General features: G+C 41.2%; 1 protein-coding gene across 2 annotated transcripts in view; it reads right to left on the minus strand.

The window, feature by feature from the left end:
* LOC136835677 (2,4-dienoyl-CoA reductase [(3E)-enoyl-CoA-producing], mitochondrial-like) overlaps positions 1 to 19,914 on the minus strand; it is a 113,680-nt gene that overhangs the window by 46,758 nt on the left and 47,008 nt on the right. For both annotated transcript variants that reach the window (XM_067099512.1, XM_067099511.1), the window contains exon 5: positions 16,231 to 16,330. In XM_067099512.1, coding sequence (XP_066955613.1) covers positions 16,231 to 16,330 — 100 coding nt within the window. The remainder of the gene's footprint in view (positions 1 to 16,230; positions 16,331 to 19,914) is intronic.

Consider the following 19,914-nt stretch of genomic DNA (forward strand, 5'->3'; position numbering starts at 1 on the left):
TCGTTAGGTTTTCAGCTGAACGGAGAAGTCCCGCCTGACTCGGAATCCCGTTTCAGTGGCTAGGCCTCCAATGGGACCTGACTTCGCACAGGTTGTCCCTCCCGCCACCCAAGCGGAAAGAGATTGCCGCCGCTATCAGGAAATTTCTGAGGGACAAAACAGCTTCCCGGTCTCAAGAGAGGATTCTCGGCTCCCTTCAATTAGCCTCAGTGACGGACCTGCTCTTGAAAGCGAAACTAAAAGATATAAACAGAGTATGGCAGAGACGAGCCAATGTCAGGCTCAGAGACAGGATCTCTTCAATCCCGCGAATCTTGAAAACAAGACTCCAGCCTTGGTCCACAGTCAGTGGCCTGTCGGGTCGGTTCCACTTCAATTTCCTCCCGCGTTGGTAATCCACATCGGACGCTTCATTGCCGGTTGGGGAGGGTACTCACCAAACAAAAAGTTCAAGGAACGTGGTCCACAATGTTCCAACAGTTTCATATAAACACCTTGGAAGCTATGGCAGTGTTTCTAACACTCAAGAAACTTCGCCCCGCCAGCCGGATTCACGCCAGGCTTGTGCTGGACAGCGCGTGGTGGTTCATTGCATCAACAGGGGGCGGCTCCAATTCAGGTCGCAGAAAAACCAGGTGATGGTAGCAATCTTCTCCTGGCGAACAAGCACGGCTGGCATCTGTCAGCCACCCACCTAGCAGGGGTACGGAACGTGGTGGCGGACTCCTGTCCAGGACTACTCCGTTGGAGACGGAGTGGTCTCTGGACGGAGACTCCTTCAAGTGGATTCGCCGCCGGGTTCCAGGCCTCCAAGTGGATCTGTTTGCTACGGAAAGCAATCACAAGCTTCCCTGTTACGTGGCTCCCAACCTGGACCCCCAGGCTTTCGCCACAGATGCGATGTCCATAGATTGGAATTGTTGGGAGAGGATATATCTGTTTCCTCCGATAAACATGTTGTTAAAAGTCCTACACAAACTCAGGTCATTCAATGGCCAATTAGCTCTAGTAGCTCCCTATTGGCCGAAGAGCAACTGGTTCCCTCTATTACAGGAACTCAAGTTGCGGTGTCATCAGATACCCAAACCCAGACTGACCCAAGTTGTACAAACAAAGACTGTATCAGCTTCCTTAAGAATTCAGAATGCACTGGTTTTATGGACTTTATAAAGTTTGCTGCAAAGAAGGGAGCAAACATTGACCCGTCAACACTCTGTTTTGGAATCAGACAAGAGAGATTCTACTCTCAGACAATACGATTCGGCAGTCAAAAATTAGCGTCCTTTTTAAAGGCATCTGGAGCTCAAACTATGACAACCAACTTAGCAGTTACTTTTAGGTCATTGTTTGAAAAAGGCCTTGCCCCGGCCACTATTACTACAGCTAAATCAGCCTTAAAAGAAGGTATTTTTGTATGGTTTTAATATTGACCTTACAGACTCATACTTCTCCTCCATCCCCAGAGCATGTGCCCGTTTGAGACCAGTAACTCGCCCTACTCTACTTGGTTCCTCAACGATGTTTTGAAATTAGCCACTGACATTGATAATTCTCTATGCTCATACTTGGATCTGTTAAGGAAAACCTTGTTTCTGATTAGCTTAGCTTCAGGTGCCAGAATTTCAGAGCTATCGGCCCTCACTAGAGGTGATGATCATGTTAATTTCCTTCCATCCGGAGAAGTCCTCCTTTCCCCTGATCATACGTTCTTAGCTAAGAATGAAGACCCTCAGGACAGGTGGTCCCCTTGGAAGGTGGTGCCTCTTCCTCAGGACCAGTCATTATGTCCAGTATTTACCTTAAAGTCTTACCTACAAAGAACTCTACAGTTTAAGTCGGGTCCTCTTTTCATCAGGAAAAGGCGGTACTCTCTCTTTGAATGCTATAAGACAACAAATTCTGTATTTTATTACAAGCTAACCCGATTCAGTTCCAAAGGTTCATGATATCCGAGCAGTAGCTACCTCCACTAATTATTTTTATAATGTGGATTTTGCCAACTTTCCAAATATACAGGATGGAAATCACCTTAGTGTTTAAACGCCATTATTTAAAAAATCACTTGCAGCTCTTAAATTTTCTACAGTGGCTGTGGGAAGTGTCATCTCCCCACCTTAATTATCCTTATCCTTTCCTTTTCCCCCGCCTCGCCTGCCTCATTTATTTCACTGCCTGCCTGCTGGATCGCTCATGCCTCGCTCCTTTTCCTCATACTTTTATATTGGTTTATCTGATTATTGCTTGTCTTGTGTTTTGGAATTTGATATGCTATGGATTTAGATTTAGCCAGAGGTACTGGAAGTGGTTTTTATTTTGCTTCATGTACCTTTATATTTTTGTCTTTCAATTGTATCTCTTTGCTTTTAGGTTTAAGTTTGTAATTACTGGTTATTCTATTGATTTGTAGGGCCTCTTATTTTCCCCTATTGTACTACATATTTGTGTTTCTACCTTTGTCTTAGGTTAAGTTTGTTATTTCATGATAATCTTTGATGAGGTGTTATATGCCACCAGTATTTACTTATAGTTAAACCCGATTTTCACTGTTGAGATATTTTTATTAAATCTATTTTTCCATAGCATGTGTCTCTTTCCATTACCAAAGTATTTTGTTGCAGCTTTGCAGTCTTGGCATGATTGGTCTGATACTATTCACCGGGTGACACGGGAGCCGAGCTCAGAAAAGGGATTTTGACAAAGGAAAATCTATTTCTGAGGGAGGCCCCGTCACCCAGTGACCCCTCAGAATATTTTGAGGTACAGGTTCGCCCCTACTGGCTCATGCAAATCCTGGGATGGTGCTAGTCTGAAATGAGTTCAGATGGCGCTGGAGTCGCTTAAACCTGGGGAGCGTGGCTGCAAAATGCGGCCCCTCACTCTTCTCGGGATATTGACATAGGGATGTTATCGAAAATGTGGCTCTGTGGTTGTGATTCCTTCACTCACCCTTGGTTATACCGACATCTTCATCGAAGGTGCTCGATCTGGGGGTAGTAACTCCAGCATTCCTGTAAGCTTTTTTCTCTGGTATATTTAGCAATGTTTATACCTAAAAATCCGTGTAAGAATGGAATTTCACCGGGTGACACGGGGCCTCCCTCAGAAATAGATTTTTCCTTTGTCAAAATCCCTTTATCACAAAAAAGTGCATTTATTCACGAAAATGAGATGAAAATACAGTAATTAGTGAATATTTCTCAGTGAAAAATACTGAAAATGGGTGAATTTTCAGCGAATAATGCGTATATATGTTCCATAGAGAAATCCACGAATAGGTGAGTCCGCGAATCATGAGAGTGCAAATAAAGGGGGTTTACTATCTATATATATGTGCCTTCTCTCTCTTTTCTCTTTTCCTCTGTCTCTCTGCTCTTGTGTTTTTGCTTATATTCACTGACCCCTGTTTTTGGCACCTCCTCCTAGTTGTTCCATTTCAACTTTGGAGCTGTGTTCTATAGAATCCCTGTTCATAATTGCCTGTGACCCCTTTTGGAAACACCTTCTGTTCTATTCAACCCTTGGGGTGTGTCTTAGGCATCTTGGTTTGGGCACTGGTCAAAGGCCTTCTTCAGCATGCCCTTCACGGTTGGCGCTGTTGAGTTTGGTCTCCCAATTAGTCCACCTGTTAAGCCTGACCTCTTACAGGAGTCTAAGTCCATAGCTTCTCCTCTCACATTAATTCTAAGCACTCATGGGTCACCTTGTTTCAAATTAATTCTTAGCACTCTCACGTGTCACTAGAGGTGTGAGACTATCATCAGTCTTGTTTAGGGTTGTAAACATTGAGGGATCCTTTGCCGGCATTTGGGGCTTTTCATGAAACCACTGTACATACATCCCTTTTCCTACGGGATACTTAATCACGATTGATATGGGCCAAGTTGGTGGTCTGGCATAAGGGAGTATTTCACAGTTACATTTATCACATCTTCCCTGTTCACTTTCACAAAGGGGATTTTCACTAAGAGCTGAAGGCACCCCTTGTCCGTATGACACTCAACACTGAATTTGGTCAAACACAGTGGTCCTACAAACTAGGAATCCATTCAGGATAGCTTATTCTCTGTTTATCACTTATCTCTTCGACCATAATTCAGTGTCATACGGAAAAGGGGTGCCTTCAGCTCTTAGTGAAAATCCCCTTTGTGAAAGTGAACATGGAAGATGTGATAAATGTAACTGTGAATTATTTCCTTATGCCACACCACCAACTTGGCCAATATCAATTATGGTTAAGTATCCCGCAGAAAAAGGGATGTACTATGTACAGTGGTTTAAACCTATATGTATATAGAGTAATCCCCCCGTACTCGCGTTCTCATGATTCGGGGACTCACGCAATCACGGGTTTCTCTGTGGAACACATCTACCTATTATTCGCAGAAAATTTGCCCATTCGCATTATTTTTCACTAAGAAATATTCACTAATTACTGTATTTCTGAGTTCGTCCCTGTGTCACCCGGTGAAATTCCTTTCTTGCACGAATTTCTAGGTATAAATATTCCCCACACATGCTGCTGCTGCTGTTGAAAACAAGCCAGATTATCACATTAAATTAATAATACAGTATTTATAAGCCGAATTACTGTATGCCTGTTATCATAAAATTAAGAAAAATTTCCTAAATTACATTGGAACTCGGCAGCTTGTGGCAGATATAAACAAACCACAGCGCCACCCTGGTGGTGTATCGCGTACGGTTTATAAATACTGTATTATTAATTTAAAATGTGATAATCTGGCTTGTTTTTCAATGTTATCATTATTAACAACAGTTTTCATGTGTACCGTTGCAGTACATTCTGGTAGTGCCTATAGGCTACCTAGCCTAGCCTCTATGGCGCCGGTCTATCATCAGTATTACTTTACTTGGCCATAGGCCAATTTTTTGATACAGTATGCATTTAAAAATGTAAAAAGTGCTTGATATGGTGTTATTCAACTCTGAACTTATTTAATTGTAATTTGTGTAAAGTTTTGTATAAAAAGGCAAGGTTGGGGTAATGACTAGTGGTCAGGAATGGATTAATCCATTTTCAGTTATTTATGGGAGAAATTAACTCAGAATTTATTAAATCAATCTCGACACTTCTTCTGGAACGAATTAGCCGAGGGACCAAGGTTCTACTGTATATATATATGTATGTATAAATATATATGTATACTATATATACATATATATATATGTATACCTATATGTATATACTAGAAGACGGGTATCTAGAACGCCAAAGATTTACCAGGAATAGAACAGCAAACAGCCATCGTATCATCCTGTAAATTTATTTGGCCAAATTTTCGAGACCACGTCTCATCATCAGGGCTGTAAGAATACAAAGAATAAAAATTAAGAATTGACTCGATTAAAAAAAACTTACAAAAGCCTAAAATATGGAACTTAAACTAAAACAAATACTAAAGAAACATCAAAACATATTGAAAAACCTAATATTTAAAAAAAAATAAAAATATGCATATAATATCGGGATGTTTTGACTCTATGGGAGCTAAGAACTAAGTTGCATTCTCAGTTCTCAGGAGGATGACATCAACTTAAGCTATATATAAAACAGTGGAAGAGGTCTGGCTGTTTAGGGAAGGAACAAGCTGCTTAGTAGTTAAAGATTTCAGGATGAAAAGAGAGTGGTCATTGGATGCTTAGGCAATAATATTAGTCTTCATAAGAAAATGATGTCTTGCATTTTTTACAATGATCTCTTATATTAGAAAATTCTTTTGTTTTTAATTGGTATCCTATTCAGTGATGTAACTCCAAGATGAGAAGCACCTTTCACTTTGAGCAATCTCTTGGAAAGCTTATCCTTATGGTGAAACAATGACCCAATGGTCTTAGGATTATTTAACATAATCTGATATTCAGAGCTGTAAAATGTACTGCAAACAAAAATTTTTAGGGTTGTTTATTTTCTTTGAATGTACAAGAAATTTAGGGACATTGTTAATGTATGCCTCCATTCCTTTTGTACATTCAAAGAAATTCAAACAATTGTTACAAGGTTCTTTTCGCAGTACATTTACAGCTCTGGATATCAGATTATGTTAAAAAAAATCCTAACACCATTGGGTCATTGTTTCACCGTAAGGACAAGCTTCCCACTTTGGTGTGGTCTCTGGTGGTTTAATGTTTCACTTGCCCAAAATATAAAGTCGGGAAATATATCAGAGCCACCAAGAGATTGGTCAAAGTGAGAATTGATTCTCATCTTGGAGTTAGTCACTGAGCAAAATGTCAATTAAAAACAAAAGAATTTTCTTATATAAGAGATCATTGTAAAAAATGCAAGACATCACTTTCTTATGAAGATTTTAATATTATTGCCCAAGCACCCAATGACCACTCTCTCCATCCTGGAATCTTTACTATTAAGCAGCTTGTTCCTTCCCTAAACAGCCAGACCTCTTCCACTGTCTTATATATATCTTAAGTTGACGTCGTCCTCCTGAGAACTGTGAATGCCAATCAGTTCTTGGCTCCCATAGAGGTAGGTACTAAATGTTCTGATATTACAGGGTGTTTCAAAATTAGAGGGGGCCTCCCCCTCTACAGCATAAACTAAAATTGATATGGACAAAAACAAAAGTGTAATTCAGAACAGGTATTTATTTAAGTTTCTCTCTGAGTATTTAATATTTTGTGTGGCCTCCATGTGCCTGTACCATAGCCTGCATTCTTGAGGGGTATGATTTCAGCAAATCGCAAAACAGCTGAGACTCAAACTCCATTTCCTGAGCACTTGTCACCTCTCTCTCGCAGGTCATCGAGGCTTGTATACCATCATAGTTCACTGTGCGCGCTAACACGATCCTTTAAGATACTACCAATGTTTTCACACGCATTAAGGTCAGGGGAGCTACCTAGAAATTCACTTGACGAGAAGAAATCGATACCACTGTTTCGAAGCAGCCTTGAAACATGTGCCATATCATGCAAAAATGTGACTTCAACAGATAACACATTTTCAGGATCTTTGAGGAAAGGAAATACTCCACCAGTAAGCACAGTTTCTCTGAAGTATTTGCCATTCCATGACTGTCCTTTTTCTTTGATGATCCACATTAACCATTTGGCTGTGAAACAGAGAAAAATTCCCAAACATTTAGGAAATTTCACAACTTGGCGATAGCGCACATCATCGCTGATATCATCCAACTTTGCAGCTCAAATGATGTCTTTTTATGATTTGGCTTCCTGACTGTGTAAATGAAGAATTCATCTGATGTGGCAACATGGAGAAAGTCAGCTTCATCCCAATCTTTAAGAAATGAACCACAAAATCATGCACGGTCTTCCCTCTGTTGCTGAGTGATGTTGGGCTTGCTGATAACATGCAATGGCTTGATACCAGATTTTTTCAACTCACGATATACAGCACTATAACTTCTCTTCTTTCCCCTTTTTGTTTCTAGTTCAAGCGCCAATTTACGTAAAGACACTCTTGGTCTATCCACTGCCTCAGCTATGATGTCTTTTGACTCCTGAGAAAGGACTTCAGGCCTTCCAAGATTCTCACTCTTTTCGCGATGACAGTCATATGGATTTTTGTTCCAGTTTCTTTTAACAAAGGATCAATTCCTTTAATGTATTTAGCTATCTAGGAATGTGAAGAATTGACACCAGCATCCCTGGCCTTCTCTGAAGGTTATAGCCCTGATTCAGTCAATCCATCTGATTTCCTCTGAGTCATAGCTATGGCTGTATCTAACTCCACACTGTCTGAAAATACAAGAAATGTAAATGAAAATAGCTTAATATAAACTTAAAATAGTGTACTTGGAGATGTTTAGCAGAAAACTTCATAACTTTCATTTTAATGTGAAGATACCACTAAACACCTGATATATATATATTTTTTTAGTTTTTTAAATAGGTTTTTTAAATATTAAATTTATTAAATATTTTCAGTAAGTTTTAATGTTTCTTTAGTATTTGTTTTAGTTTAAGTTCCATGTTTTAGGCTTTTGTAAGTTTTTTAACCGAGTTGACTCTTAATTTTTATTCTTTGTATTCTTACAGCCCTGACGATGAGATGTGGTCTCGAAAATTTGGCCAAATAAATTTACAGGATGCCCTGCAACCTGGGCGACAAACACTCTTTACCCGACCGCTACAGCATGCAAGTTAGTGCGTTTTCTACTAGTTGTGTGAGGATCAAGACCCTGCGCCGACCGAAGTTTAATCTTTGCAATGACTTCACACAGAAGGAATCAGGCGTCTGGAAGCACTTTCGGTCCTAAGCCCAGTTTTTTCTTCTCGAATTTCTCCATTTCCAAATTTCCAACTTTTCATTCTCTAAACAAGCCCTCCTTTTGTCCAAAACAGACCAACAGACCCCCTTGCCCTCATGACTTGTCCAAGCTCAAATTAAATTAGTTCAGTGATCATAATTAGACGGTTTCACTCCATAGTGTTACCTGTGCATTAAATCTAACTTGACAATTCTCCATCGTGCCTAAAGTAATTTCATTGAGAAAATCATTGGTTTTGAATGCTAACCTGGAATTTTCTTCCAGAACCTGTTATCCAGCACCTCGGGAAGTCTGTTCCCCTGCCTTGTGAACAAACCATAGCGTAGACGTTTAACTGCCATTCTGCCACGTGCTAGTCTTCTGATTAGCAGTCCGGGGCACTAGACAGTTCCCCCCCTTGATAAATCAAGTTGTGTTACCAACAAAAAATCATTTAACCAGTAGCAACCTTCACGTTCACTTGAGTGTTAAACTATTTCAGGGCCGTAGCCTTTTCAGATTCAGCAATTCGCTACGCACTGTCTAATTTTATTGCACATTGTATGTGCTTGCTTGCTGCTCAGTCAGCCCCTTCATATTAATTTCCTGATTGCTTCAATTGTAAATAAATTCAGATTAAATTAAATAACTGATTAAATTTTCCCCATGGCGACCTCCAATTCTCTATTTGCTTAGATGTGATATCAAGGTAAGTCAGTTTATTCATTCCATTTATCACTTACATTCTGAGCACTTTGTGTTGGCCCTCAAGGCAGATAACTAAGAAAAATATGTTCATTTTTCCAACCGGGTTCAGAATTTAACAGTGTCAATCTCATCAGGATCCTAGTCAATTAGAAACGAGAATTAGCTTCATTATCACTAGACTGGGAAGGAAACGAACTGAGGAATGATATATAATCATAAATAATTTAATTCCAATATTCACAAAGGCAAAAATATAAGGGTGACCTCAACCGAGGCCAAGGATAACAAAGTAATAATAATAACTGTTGTAAAATTAAGGATACATTAGGAACAGATAAGGAAAAAGTAAAAAAAAAAAAAAGTGATTAGCAGCAAATCTTTGTTAGAATATTCATATAACATAATAAAGGTGAGAGCACAAAACAGTTCTTAAGTTAGCAAGGCCAAATAACTGCCCGCGAAATTTCGCATCGTCAGAATAGCAGCTGTGTTGTTGCCAGAAGACTGATCGTTAGGAATTAGGAAGTGCTTGCCAAGGATTTACTGCATGTGTTAGCCGTGAACAGTTAGCTAAGAGTACTGTTCAAAAACAGTTACGGCAGAGGAAGTGTACACTTCCTGTGTTCATGAAGGGTAGTTCGAAAATTCGTGTCGTTAAAATAAGCATAACAACCTCTGGCAGTTCGGCACTGTATCAGTTCGGCTGTACCAGCTAGGCGCATGCACCTTCCCTCGTACCACTCCCACAATTCAAAGACCGTCATATCCAGTTCAAATTTACATGTCATGTCTAAGCAAAGTAAAGGCATTACTGATGTTTAAGTAAATATTGTAATTCGATTCTGCATATCAGCATCAAGAATTCAGTCAAAAAGTTGAGTGTTCTTTTCTTAAATTTTAAATCATCATTGTTATATCACTCGATCGACAACCAGCAGCCATCAGCTGTTCGCTCATGTGCACCCAGTTCCACTTTCTTATCGTTCACTCGCCGAACGAAATTCCATTTCTTTTCGCCCCCCTAACGTAAAACCTAATGAAGTATCTTGATAATCTTGATAATAATTTGAAAACCCTTTCCACCATATAACTTGTTATGATGGGAGCTGGCTATTAAACTATGTAAATAGCAAACATACATTTAAAAAAAAGTAACTTAGCAAAATTTTGCATAACGTAATTTATCATAAGAAATGAGAGTAAATTAAATCATGCAATGAATACATTCCATTACAAATACACTCTCAGAAGAGAGAGAGAGAGAGAGAGAGAGAGAGAGAGAGAGAGAGCTCTAATATTCTTCCATCACAACAAAGAATACTAAAATAAATAAATGAGTATTGGAAAAATAAACCCACTAATTCATAAAGCCAAGTACAGGCAGTTTTTCTCATTTCCGGCTTCGCCAACGGCGCTTTTCAATATTTCATCAGAAAATTTTTCTTTTCGCATGTTCGGGATTTACATACGTCAGCAATCCGACGGAAGAAATTGGCCCCAAAATGGCAGAATCTTTTGAAGATCTCAATCAATGCAGTTTACATCACACTCATTCCATGATTTTGACGATTTTCGATGATATTCACTCGGCGATTTTGACGCGGGCGCCAAAGAACCCCGTTTAAAACACGCATGTGCAATATTTTTTCCTTTCATATTTTACACCAAACTTGATCTTTGTCTCAATCACTTCCTTTACTCATTCACACACACTGTCTTTACCATTATCCAATCTATTTTCACATTAAGTACTTCAACCTCAGCGGAGTGAACTTTGTCACGTTCTACAGAGCGTACGTACAACCATTTAATAACAGTTATCAACTGTCGTGCACAAGTGGGTTTCCATTATCCAAGACTAGCATATACTGCAAGCACCAAATCGCATATTGAGTCCAAAACCCAACCCTTCCTTTTCTCATGTCAGGAAGAAGGCCTCCTTGCCTCATGTCAAGAAGCAATCACTAGTTCTTAAAACTAGCCACCCATGAGTGCAAGCCCAAGGGTTTCCCCTTCCACAGTGCCATTAATCTGAGGCACTGCCAACGACTTAAGCTACTGAAGCGCTTACCTTTCCACTTTCCCTTGTACTCCTTACTCACATTCTACCTCAGGCAGAGTGCCATTTCCTTCAGTGCAGTTTGGTTGCACTGCCTTTTAGTGTTGTTCCCCGGAACACACTGGCACCTCAGTGCCCCCAAGACAAAGTACTAACATATAAAGCCACTGCGCCTGTCCCCAAGACACCGAGTGCCAATGACAGTGTACCAGCCCATAAGGACCTTAGCTCCTTCAGGATCACTTCCACTTTACCAGCATATCCACCCATAAGGATCATTATTCCTTCAGGATCGCTCCATCAGTGTGACCTTCGCATGGCACACTCTGCCACAGTGCCACCTTACTGAAAAGGTGCCACACCACTGAAGTGCCACCAAATTACGGGACACTTCCCCACTGTCACAGACCATTTCCCCAAGTACGTCCAGTCAACCCAATTAGATGCCCTTACCTACCAGAAACATGGCGACAGACAATTACAGAACCTTCATGTATCTGGAGAAGGAATCAGGTCTCTTGGGACCAGAACTTGGGTCAAGGAGCAGCTGGATGACTTGGCCAAGCAAGAGAAGGAAGAAAGACTGACACAGAGGAGGTATAAAGAAGAAAGAGAGGAACGGAGAAAACAGCATGAATTAACTCTCAAGGAAAGTGAGCTGGCTCTTCAGGAAAAGGAGCTCAAGCTGGAGAAGGTAAGAAAGGAAAGTGCTGAAGCCATGGCGATCCAACAGGCCTCCAACCCCACACCTGCTGAGGAAGAGCCGGAAGCATGGTTGGAGGAAACAGAGGCACTCTGTGAAAATTACAACACCACCGAGACAGAGAGGGGCTTAGTGCTTACTAAGCACATGGAAGGAAAAGCTAAGGCAGCCCTCCGCTCACTGGAGAAGAGTCAAAGAGGCGACATGCTTGAAGCTTGTAGGGTCATCACAAAAGCCTACGAAATAACCCCGGAGAAATGGAGACAAGGGTTCCGAGATCTTGCCAAGGAAGTCGGCTGGTCCTGGATGGAATGGGCCTGTTACAAGACCCAGTCTGGTACCCGCTGGTTCGACTCCGTCGTGCAATACCTTCGAGGACTTCTTCAATCAGACCATGCTGGAGGATCTTTTCCAATGTGAGCCTGGGCCTCTTGCTATGTATCTCAGTGATAAGCAGCCCACCACACTTACGGAAGCCTGCCGTATGGCCGATTCCTGGGAAACATACAATCAGTCCCACAGCACGCCTCACTGCCGCATAGGGCCACCTGGGTACCTCTCAGGTTTGACTCGCCCAAGGAACAGACTGTCTAGCAAGCCTACGTGCACCCACTGTAAGAAGGTGGGACACACTGAATCTGATTGCTGCAACAAGTTGGGCAACAATAGGCAACTCACTACCAACAACCAAAACTCCTCTCCCTCTGTGTCTACTCAATCTTCACCAACAGTCACCATGGGGAAATCAGCCCATTCAGAGGGACCCTGTCGAGACTGTGGAACTCCAGAGCACTATACTGCCGGATATCCTGGTTGCCCAAAGCATCTCTCCTCTGGCAACCACATCAACCTGATTACTGCCATGACCTTCACGGCTGTGACGCCAAATATGTCTCACCCTGATCGGGTCTGGACTCAGTCCGTCTCAGTGGCACCCCTGGATGGCTCTAGCTTACCAGTGAACCTGCTGGCTACGGTAGGCACTGGCTCAGATATTAGCCTGATTGACCGAGTCCAAGTTCCAGCCAGTGCTACTGTTGACGAAAAGACCAGGTGGACTATGACTTGGATTAGAGGAGCAAACCAAGACCATTCCCACAGTTGAACTTCAGGTAACCACCCCTAGGGGCACGCAACCTCACCACCTGGGCGTGGTGAATAAAATCAGGCACAGAGTGGAGTTCCTGTTGGGACGAGACCTCCCCTGGGGATGTCCTTCCCCACTGCCATTCTGTTGCCTAGCTACCTCCACCAGGGAGGCCTTAACTCCAAAACCACCTGACCGGGACACCGCCACTGTGACAGGCGTGCCACCGTCAGCCCTATCTCACCAAGGTGTTTGACAGAAAAAGCACTCTTCGTGCAACTCCAGGCCAAGTCCTCGATCCTCACAAAAGGATGGCCACCCAAAGTTTCCCCCCTCACCACGAAGGGAAATCACCAGGTACCACTGCAAGACCTGTAATGTAACAGGGCACCTGGCAAATTGGGTGAGGTGCCCTAACAAGCAAAATGCAGTGGACACCACACCCAGAACTAGTTCAAGAGGGTCTGCCCTCCACCCAAGACAGGAATCTTTGTCTCCCATTACCTCAGGTATACCGAGGGATTTTGCATCCCCGGGTCCCTCATCAGCCATGCCTGACTCCAATTCTCTGCCAGTGCCATTTGAGATCCCTGAGCAGTGCCAAGCTCCATCTATCTCGGATGTAGCACCTCTACTAACCTTAACCTCTGTGCCTGGCCCCGAGTTAGTGCCAGTGCCAGATACAAATCATGTCACAGATCCTTCTACAGGAGACCCTCCAACCCTCAGTGGCTTGGTCATCGCCAATTATAAGCCTCCGACCCCCAACGTTTCTTCTTCTCAATCACTTTCATCTGCTGAGGATGAACCTCTGGCAGACCTAAATGTTACATCTTATCTGGTCGACCAGGAACTGTCCAACCAGGATGGAGACACTGGTTCTACCCTTACGACAGTTGTCGCAGCAGCCAAAGTAGGGAGCCTGCCCATAGCTACCAGGACTACCTCTAATCCTGCTCCTGACGGCACTTCTGGCCTTTCCCCAGAGCCAGTGCCCTCATCACCTCTTAGGAATGGCATAGCCAGACCTTGGAGGAACCTGAAGAAGAAGAAGAAGAGATACAATTAACCAATAAGAGCCACAAGCTAACCTTGGCACTCATGTCCCATTGGCACAGTGCCATTTCCATCTCAGAGTGATCCTGGCACCTACCCAGAGGAGGTAGCCTGCGTGATCTCTGCCCAAGTAGACTAACATCTTAACACCCTAGGTATCTTGTAGTGCTAACCTTGATAATAACCTTAATGATGAAACTATCCAGTACTCAAGCTGGTACACCCCTGACCACTTACCATAATTAACCCTTCAGGTCGTTCATGTCCAAAATTGTTGCGTGTGTTATTCCGTAAAGCTCTGCATAACCCATAATTACTTGCATTTAGTTAGGTCAGTGTTATTTAATTTAGTGCCAGGGACATAGGACAGTCAGCCATGTCAACAAGACACATTTACCATGTACCCGTTACCTAGGAGTAGGGTTCCCCTGTTGTTAGAGACAACCAGTAGAAGTCTGGAGATACCTTTGCATAGGCATTAGGCTCTGATGTAGTAATTAAGTTGGCAAAACTAGTATCCTCTCTTAGCTGTCAGATAGGTCCATTTAGCTAGCTGCAGTACAAAGGCACAACTCAGGAAGCTAACTGCCTAGTCGGGATGAATAACTAACCCAAAGGCCTTCCATGATTTAGTGAAATCAGAGCTCTCATATATATTCCAATCGTTCCTTTCAGCCTGTTAGCTAGAGATTCAAATTCAATGGTGGCTGGAGGAGGCGCCATGAAGGGGGGGTGAACTTATGTAGGAAACCCCAACTATCACCTGACTTGGGGGGAAAACAATACTGACCTCTTAGCCCCAGCATCGGGTGATTTGGGGGTCAGATAGCCGTTAGGGACACAAGGGCAAATCCAGGCTGTAAGTAGGCTATTATCCTAACTCTTAAGGACTTAACTATAAGACCCATTTTCCCTACGACCTTTCGCTGGCTGTGTGACTGCTTTCAGATCGCCTATGTCCTGTGCTCCAAGCCAAACAACAAAGCAGACGCGATGCCCTGCGACCTGGGCAACAAACACTCTTTACCCGACCACCACAGCATAAAGTTGGTGCGGGTTTTTCTCCTGGAGTTGCCGAGGATCAAGACTCCTGCGGCCGAAATTCATCTTTTGCAACGAAGCTCAAGATGCACAGAAGAAAAAAGGTACATCTGAAGCACTCTGTCCTCATTGCCAGTTCTTTTTCTTCTCGTGAATTTCTCTCCATTTTCTGAATTTCCAACTTTTCATTCTCCTAAACAAAGCCCTCCTTTGTCCAAATCAGACCTAGCAGCCCCACTGCCCTCATGACTTGTCCCAAGCTCAAATTAAATTAGTTCAGTGATCATTCCCTCCATAGTGTTACCTGTGCTAATTACATCTAATTGATCAATTCCTCCATTGTGCCTGAGTAATTTCATGTGAGGGAAAATCATTGGTTTTGAATGCTAACCTGGAATTCTCTTCCAGAACCTGTTATCCAGCACCTCAGGTGGTCTATTCCCCTGCCTTGTGAACAAACCACAGCGTAGACGTTTAACTGCCATCCTGCCACATGCAGGAGTCTTCTGATTAGCAGTCTGGGCCACTAGACAGTCCCCCCACTCCCCCCTTGATAAATCAAGTTGCATTACCAACAAAAAATCATTCATTTAACCAGCAGCAACCTTCATGTTCATTTGAGTGTTAAACTATTTCAGGGCCGTAGCCTTTTCAGATTCAGCAATTTGCTACGCATTGTCTAATTTCACTGCACATTGTATGTGCTTGCCTGCTGCTCAGTCAGCCCATTCATATTAATTTCCTGAGTGCTTCATTTTGTAAATAAATTCAGTTTAAATTAAAAAACTGTTTAAATTTTCCCCATGGCGACCTCCAATTCTCTGTTTACTTAGATCTGATATCAAGGTTAGTCAGTTTATACATTCCATTTATTGCTCACATTCTTAGCACTTTGTGTTGGCCCTCAAGGTAGTTAATTAAAAAACCACGTTCATTTTTCCAGCCGGCCTCAGAATGTAACAATATCTGTGTGTGTGTGTGTGTGTGCGTGTGTGTATTTACCATATTTATTTAAACATGATAAAACATTTTAGAGATGTAGGAAAGTTTTTCTGAGTCAATCAGAGTTTTCCCGGGGGCAGGTTGGCCAGCTAGTAAATTATAAATGACATATTTTACACCTGGAAAGCCAGCACAATCAACTAAGGCATAGTTGAATTAATCCATAATCAAAACTGTTTACTGTACTTCTGTGAGTGATGTGGTTCTAACAGAGATCAAATTGTTTAGTAAAACAGATAACTGAAAAATAGCTAACAATACTTCAGCTCTTCTAATAATCATCCTCAAGGGTAAAAATATGACAGATCACAGCTTGGATACTCACCTCATTAAAGTTTCAACACCAGCTTTTGCAGAGGCGCTTGGAGAAAGAAAACCAGTTCCACTACGTGTATAGGGTGTAGTGATTGAGAGGAATGTGCCACCTATTGAAGATAATAAAAATAAAAAACCAAATTTCACTTAATCACTTACAATGGATAGGTGTTATCTAGAATAATGTTATAAGGCTAGACTTACCAACATCCAGAAATTCATGGCTAATATAATAATCTGATCATTAGTTTCCACGCCATCAAAAAATTATGATCACTGTGTACATTACCTTTACTCACAGTTTCTTAAGTTAAAATAAAGCACTTAATGATATAGGCAGACTTAACATGTGAATTTAGAATAAAGCATTAACATGTGAATTTAGAATAAAGCATTTATAAAAATTATAAAAAATTTCTAGCTACAAAACAATTATAGTTCAAAATATTTTCCTGCAGTCTACATTTGTGTGTGTTATTGGCATTTTTGGACAAACAAGTGCTGACTATGATGATTTGAGGGGACACTCAAACTTCTGAGAGATTCCATAAGAAAAGCAATACAGTACTACAATTTACCCAGAACCTGTGATTTTATGGATGATCTGCACAATGTTTAAGAAAAATTTTTAAGGAACTTGGTAAGATGATGAAAAAGTAATCTTTTTATAAAACAAAACTCATTTTTTCAATGCACACCTTTTTTATTTTTTGAGAAATGTTGCCAGACACAGAATCATCTGAATGAAATAAGAGAAGAATAGCAGTAATGTAAAGGATAAAATATACATGTACGAAGCAAAATTTTGAGTCCTCACTACCAAGAGTGTTCATTTTTAAATACCTTCTGACAATTAGAATGTTTGGAAAGGAAAATGGAAATTTGGTCAAGGAACAAGTCTGTACTGGAAAACAGAGAAAATTAAAAAAAAGGTTTGGAGAAATGCGGACTGTAGAGTAAATGGTGAAGGAGACACAACCTAGAATAGTAAAATGAAGATCTAAAATAGTAAAATGAAGAATGACAAAACACCAGGTCCATCTGAGGTGCAAACTTAAATGACAAAAGTACGTTCTCTGTATAGAGGGAGAAGAATGGAAACTAAAACTGTGACAAGGTATGGTTCAGAACATGGATATTATGAAGGAAGGAGGGATAGAAACTGAAGCAAACAGAAATGAGGATGATGAGGTGGATTTGCAGGATTTCTGTGCATGAGAAGTGATGAAGTTGTAAAGGTTACTGATATGATAAGAGGGTCATGATTGAGATGGTATGGGCCTGTGATAAGGAGTGAGAAATGAGTGAAGAGGGCTTGGGTGGAACCTATTAGAGGTAGGTCAAGAGGAAAGCAAAGGATTAGATGGAGTGATAAAGTGGAGGAGGTTTTGGAGCAGGGCTTAGTAGAGCTAGATGCTTCCAATAAGAATAGTTAAGAGACGATGCATCAAGGCAACTGATCCCTAGGCATAGGACAGTGGTGGGAATGAATAGGACTGGAAAAAACAGTTTTATAAAATTTTATGTTTCTCTTATAACATATCCACTACTATGTAATTTAATGCCTTAATCCTAAAACACAACATTCATAATTACTAAGACGTTAAAAATAATTTACATACTGTACAGACAATCAATTTGATTAAAGAATTTGATAGACAGCAAGGAACACATAAAGAACATCTGTAATAATGCAGAAGAAAAAGGATTTTGACAAAGGAAAAATCTATTTCTGGGGAGAGACCTGTGTCACCCAGTGAAATAACCTTTCAGCACTTATTTCTAGGTAAAGCTATGCTAAATATACCACAGAAAAGCTAAAAGCTAAGCCGGAGTTACTCCCCCAGTGCGAGCTCCATGAAATGGAGTCGTGTATGAAAAAAGTGAGATTGTCACAATCACAGGCCTCCGCCCTGTAAACATTCCCAATGTCAAAAGTCCCACGAGTGGGTGCCGTTACAAACCCCACACCATGCGGACTGTAAACCAACCGGCATCACCCACATTCCATGTTAACACCCCCATCCTGGAATGGTATTTTATCAGGGGAAAAGAAAGAACCATGGGTGGGTCACCGGGTGACACAGGTCTCTCCCAGAAATAGATTTTTCCTTTGTCAAATCTTTTTCTGGGTTTTCGACCTGTGTCACCCGGTGAAATAATAACAGAGAAATCAAAATACCATCCACCAAACAAAAGGGAAACTTGTAGAAGTAATAAAACTAAAAGTCCACAAGAGTTTTAATTATCCCGGTAGCAAGATGTGGTATTTAGATATAATAAAGATACTTAAATTTAATGTAATATTAAAGTGTACATAAATATAAATTCATCCTTAGATTAATGAGTACATAAAGTTAAAATTAGGTACTAAACATTATACTTAAGACTAGGTGGGAAACTATGTTCCACAAGATAGAGAACACACGTAATATTTAAACTAAACACATAGACAAGACAAAACTATGACATGGTCAGGAGACAGGCTGTGAAGTATGCCTGACCTGGAGGTGACGAAGGGGAATAAATGAGGCAGGTAGGAGGAGGGAGTGACTGAGTACTAGGAAGAAGAATTAAACGGAGGGGAGCGATGTTCCCTGCACGCCACTGCAGTGAACTTCAGAGCTTCTAGTGATTTCAGATAGTGGCGTTTAAAAACTACAGGAGACTTCCACCCGTATATTTTGAAAGATCCTCGAAATTCATATAATGGAAATAGTTAGTGGAGGTGGCCACTGCCCTAATGTCATGTACTTTTGGGACTGAATCTGAGTTTGCATGTTTAATGAAATACAAGATCTGTTGCCTAATGGCTTTCATAGAAATAGTTCCTCCCCTTCCCTTACAAACAGAGGCCCGGAAGTTATCTGTGAGGTCCTGTCTAAATAGGCTTTCAAGGTAAAGACTGGGCATAAAGACAGGTCTTGTGGGAGGATGACCTTCCAGGAGACCACCTATCTCGAGGATCTTCATTTTAGCTAGGAACTTAGGGTGAGCTAGCAACACTTCACCTGATGGAAGAAATCAATATGGTTTGGGTTCTCTAGACAGGGCAAACAGTTCAGAAATTCTAGCACCTGAAGCTAAACTAATAAAAATAAGGTCTTCCTCATTAAGTTAGTGAAAGAGCAATTCTGATTATCTGTTTCTGAGGCTAACAAGAACATCATTTTAGAACAGGAAACCGTATGTGGGCGGGTTACTGGTCTTAAACAACACAGGCTTTAGGGATTGTGAAAAAAAGGAGTCTGTTAAGTTAATCTTAAACCCGTGCAAAAATATCTTTCAAAGCTGATTTGCTGTAGTAATGGTACTTGAGGCCAGACCTTTCTCAAATAATGACCTAAAAAATGAAATAGCTAAATTAGTGGTCATTACAGTTTGCTTCAGATTCTTTTAAGAAGAGTGCTAATTTCTTAACTGCTGGAGTCATACTGTCTAGAGTGGATTCCCTTTTGTCTGATTCTAGGAACAAAGTGTTAATAGGATCAATATTAGCATCCTTCTGAGCTGCAAACTTCATGAAATCCACAAAAACCAGGGCATTCTGAGATTCTTGAGGAAGCTGACACAGTCTGAGTTTGTACTATTTGCGTCAGTTTTAGGTTGGAAATTTGCAAGCACCGAAAGCTTCAGCTCTAGAAAGAAGTGAAACCAGTTGCTCTTGACAGTTGGGAGCTACTAGGGCTATCTG

Source organism: Macrobrachium rosenbergii, chromosome 55 (genome assembly GCF_040412425.1).
Source record: "Macrobrachium rosenbergii isolate ZJJX-2024 chromosome 55, ASM4041242v1, whole genome shotgun sequence".
NCBI lineage: Eukaryota > Metazoa > Arthropoda > Malacostraca > Decapoda > Palaemonidae > Macrobrachium > Macrobrachium rosenbergii.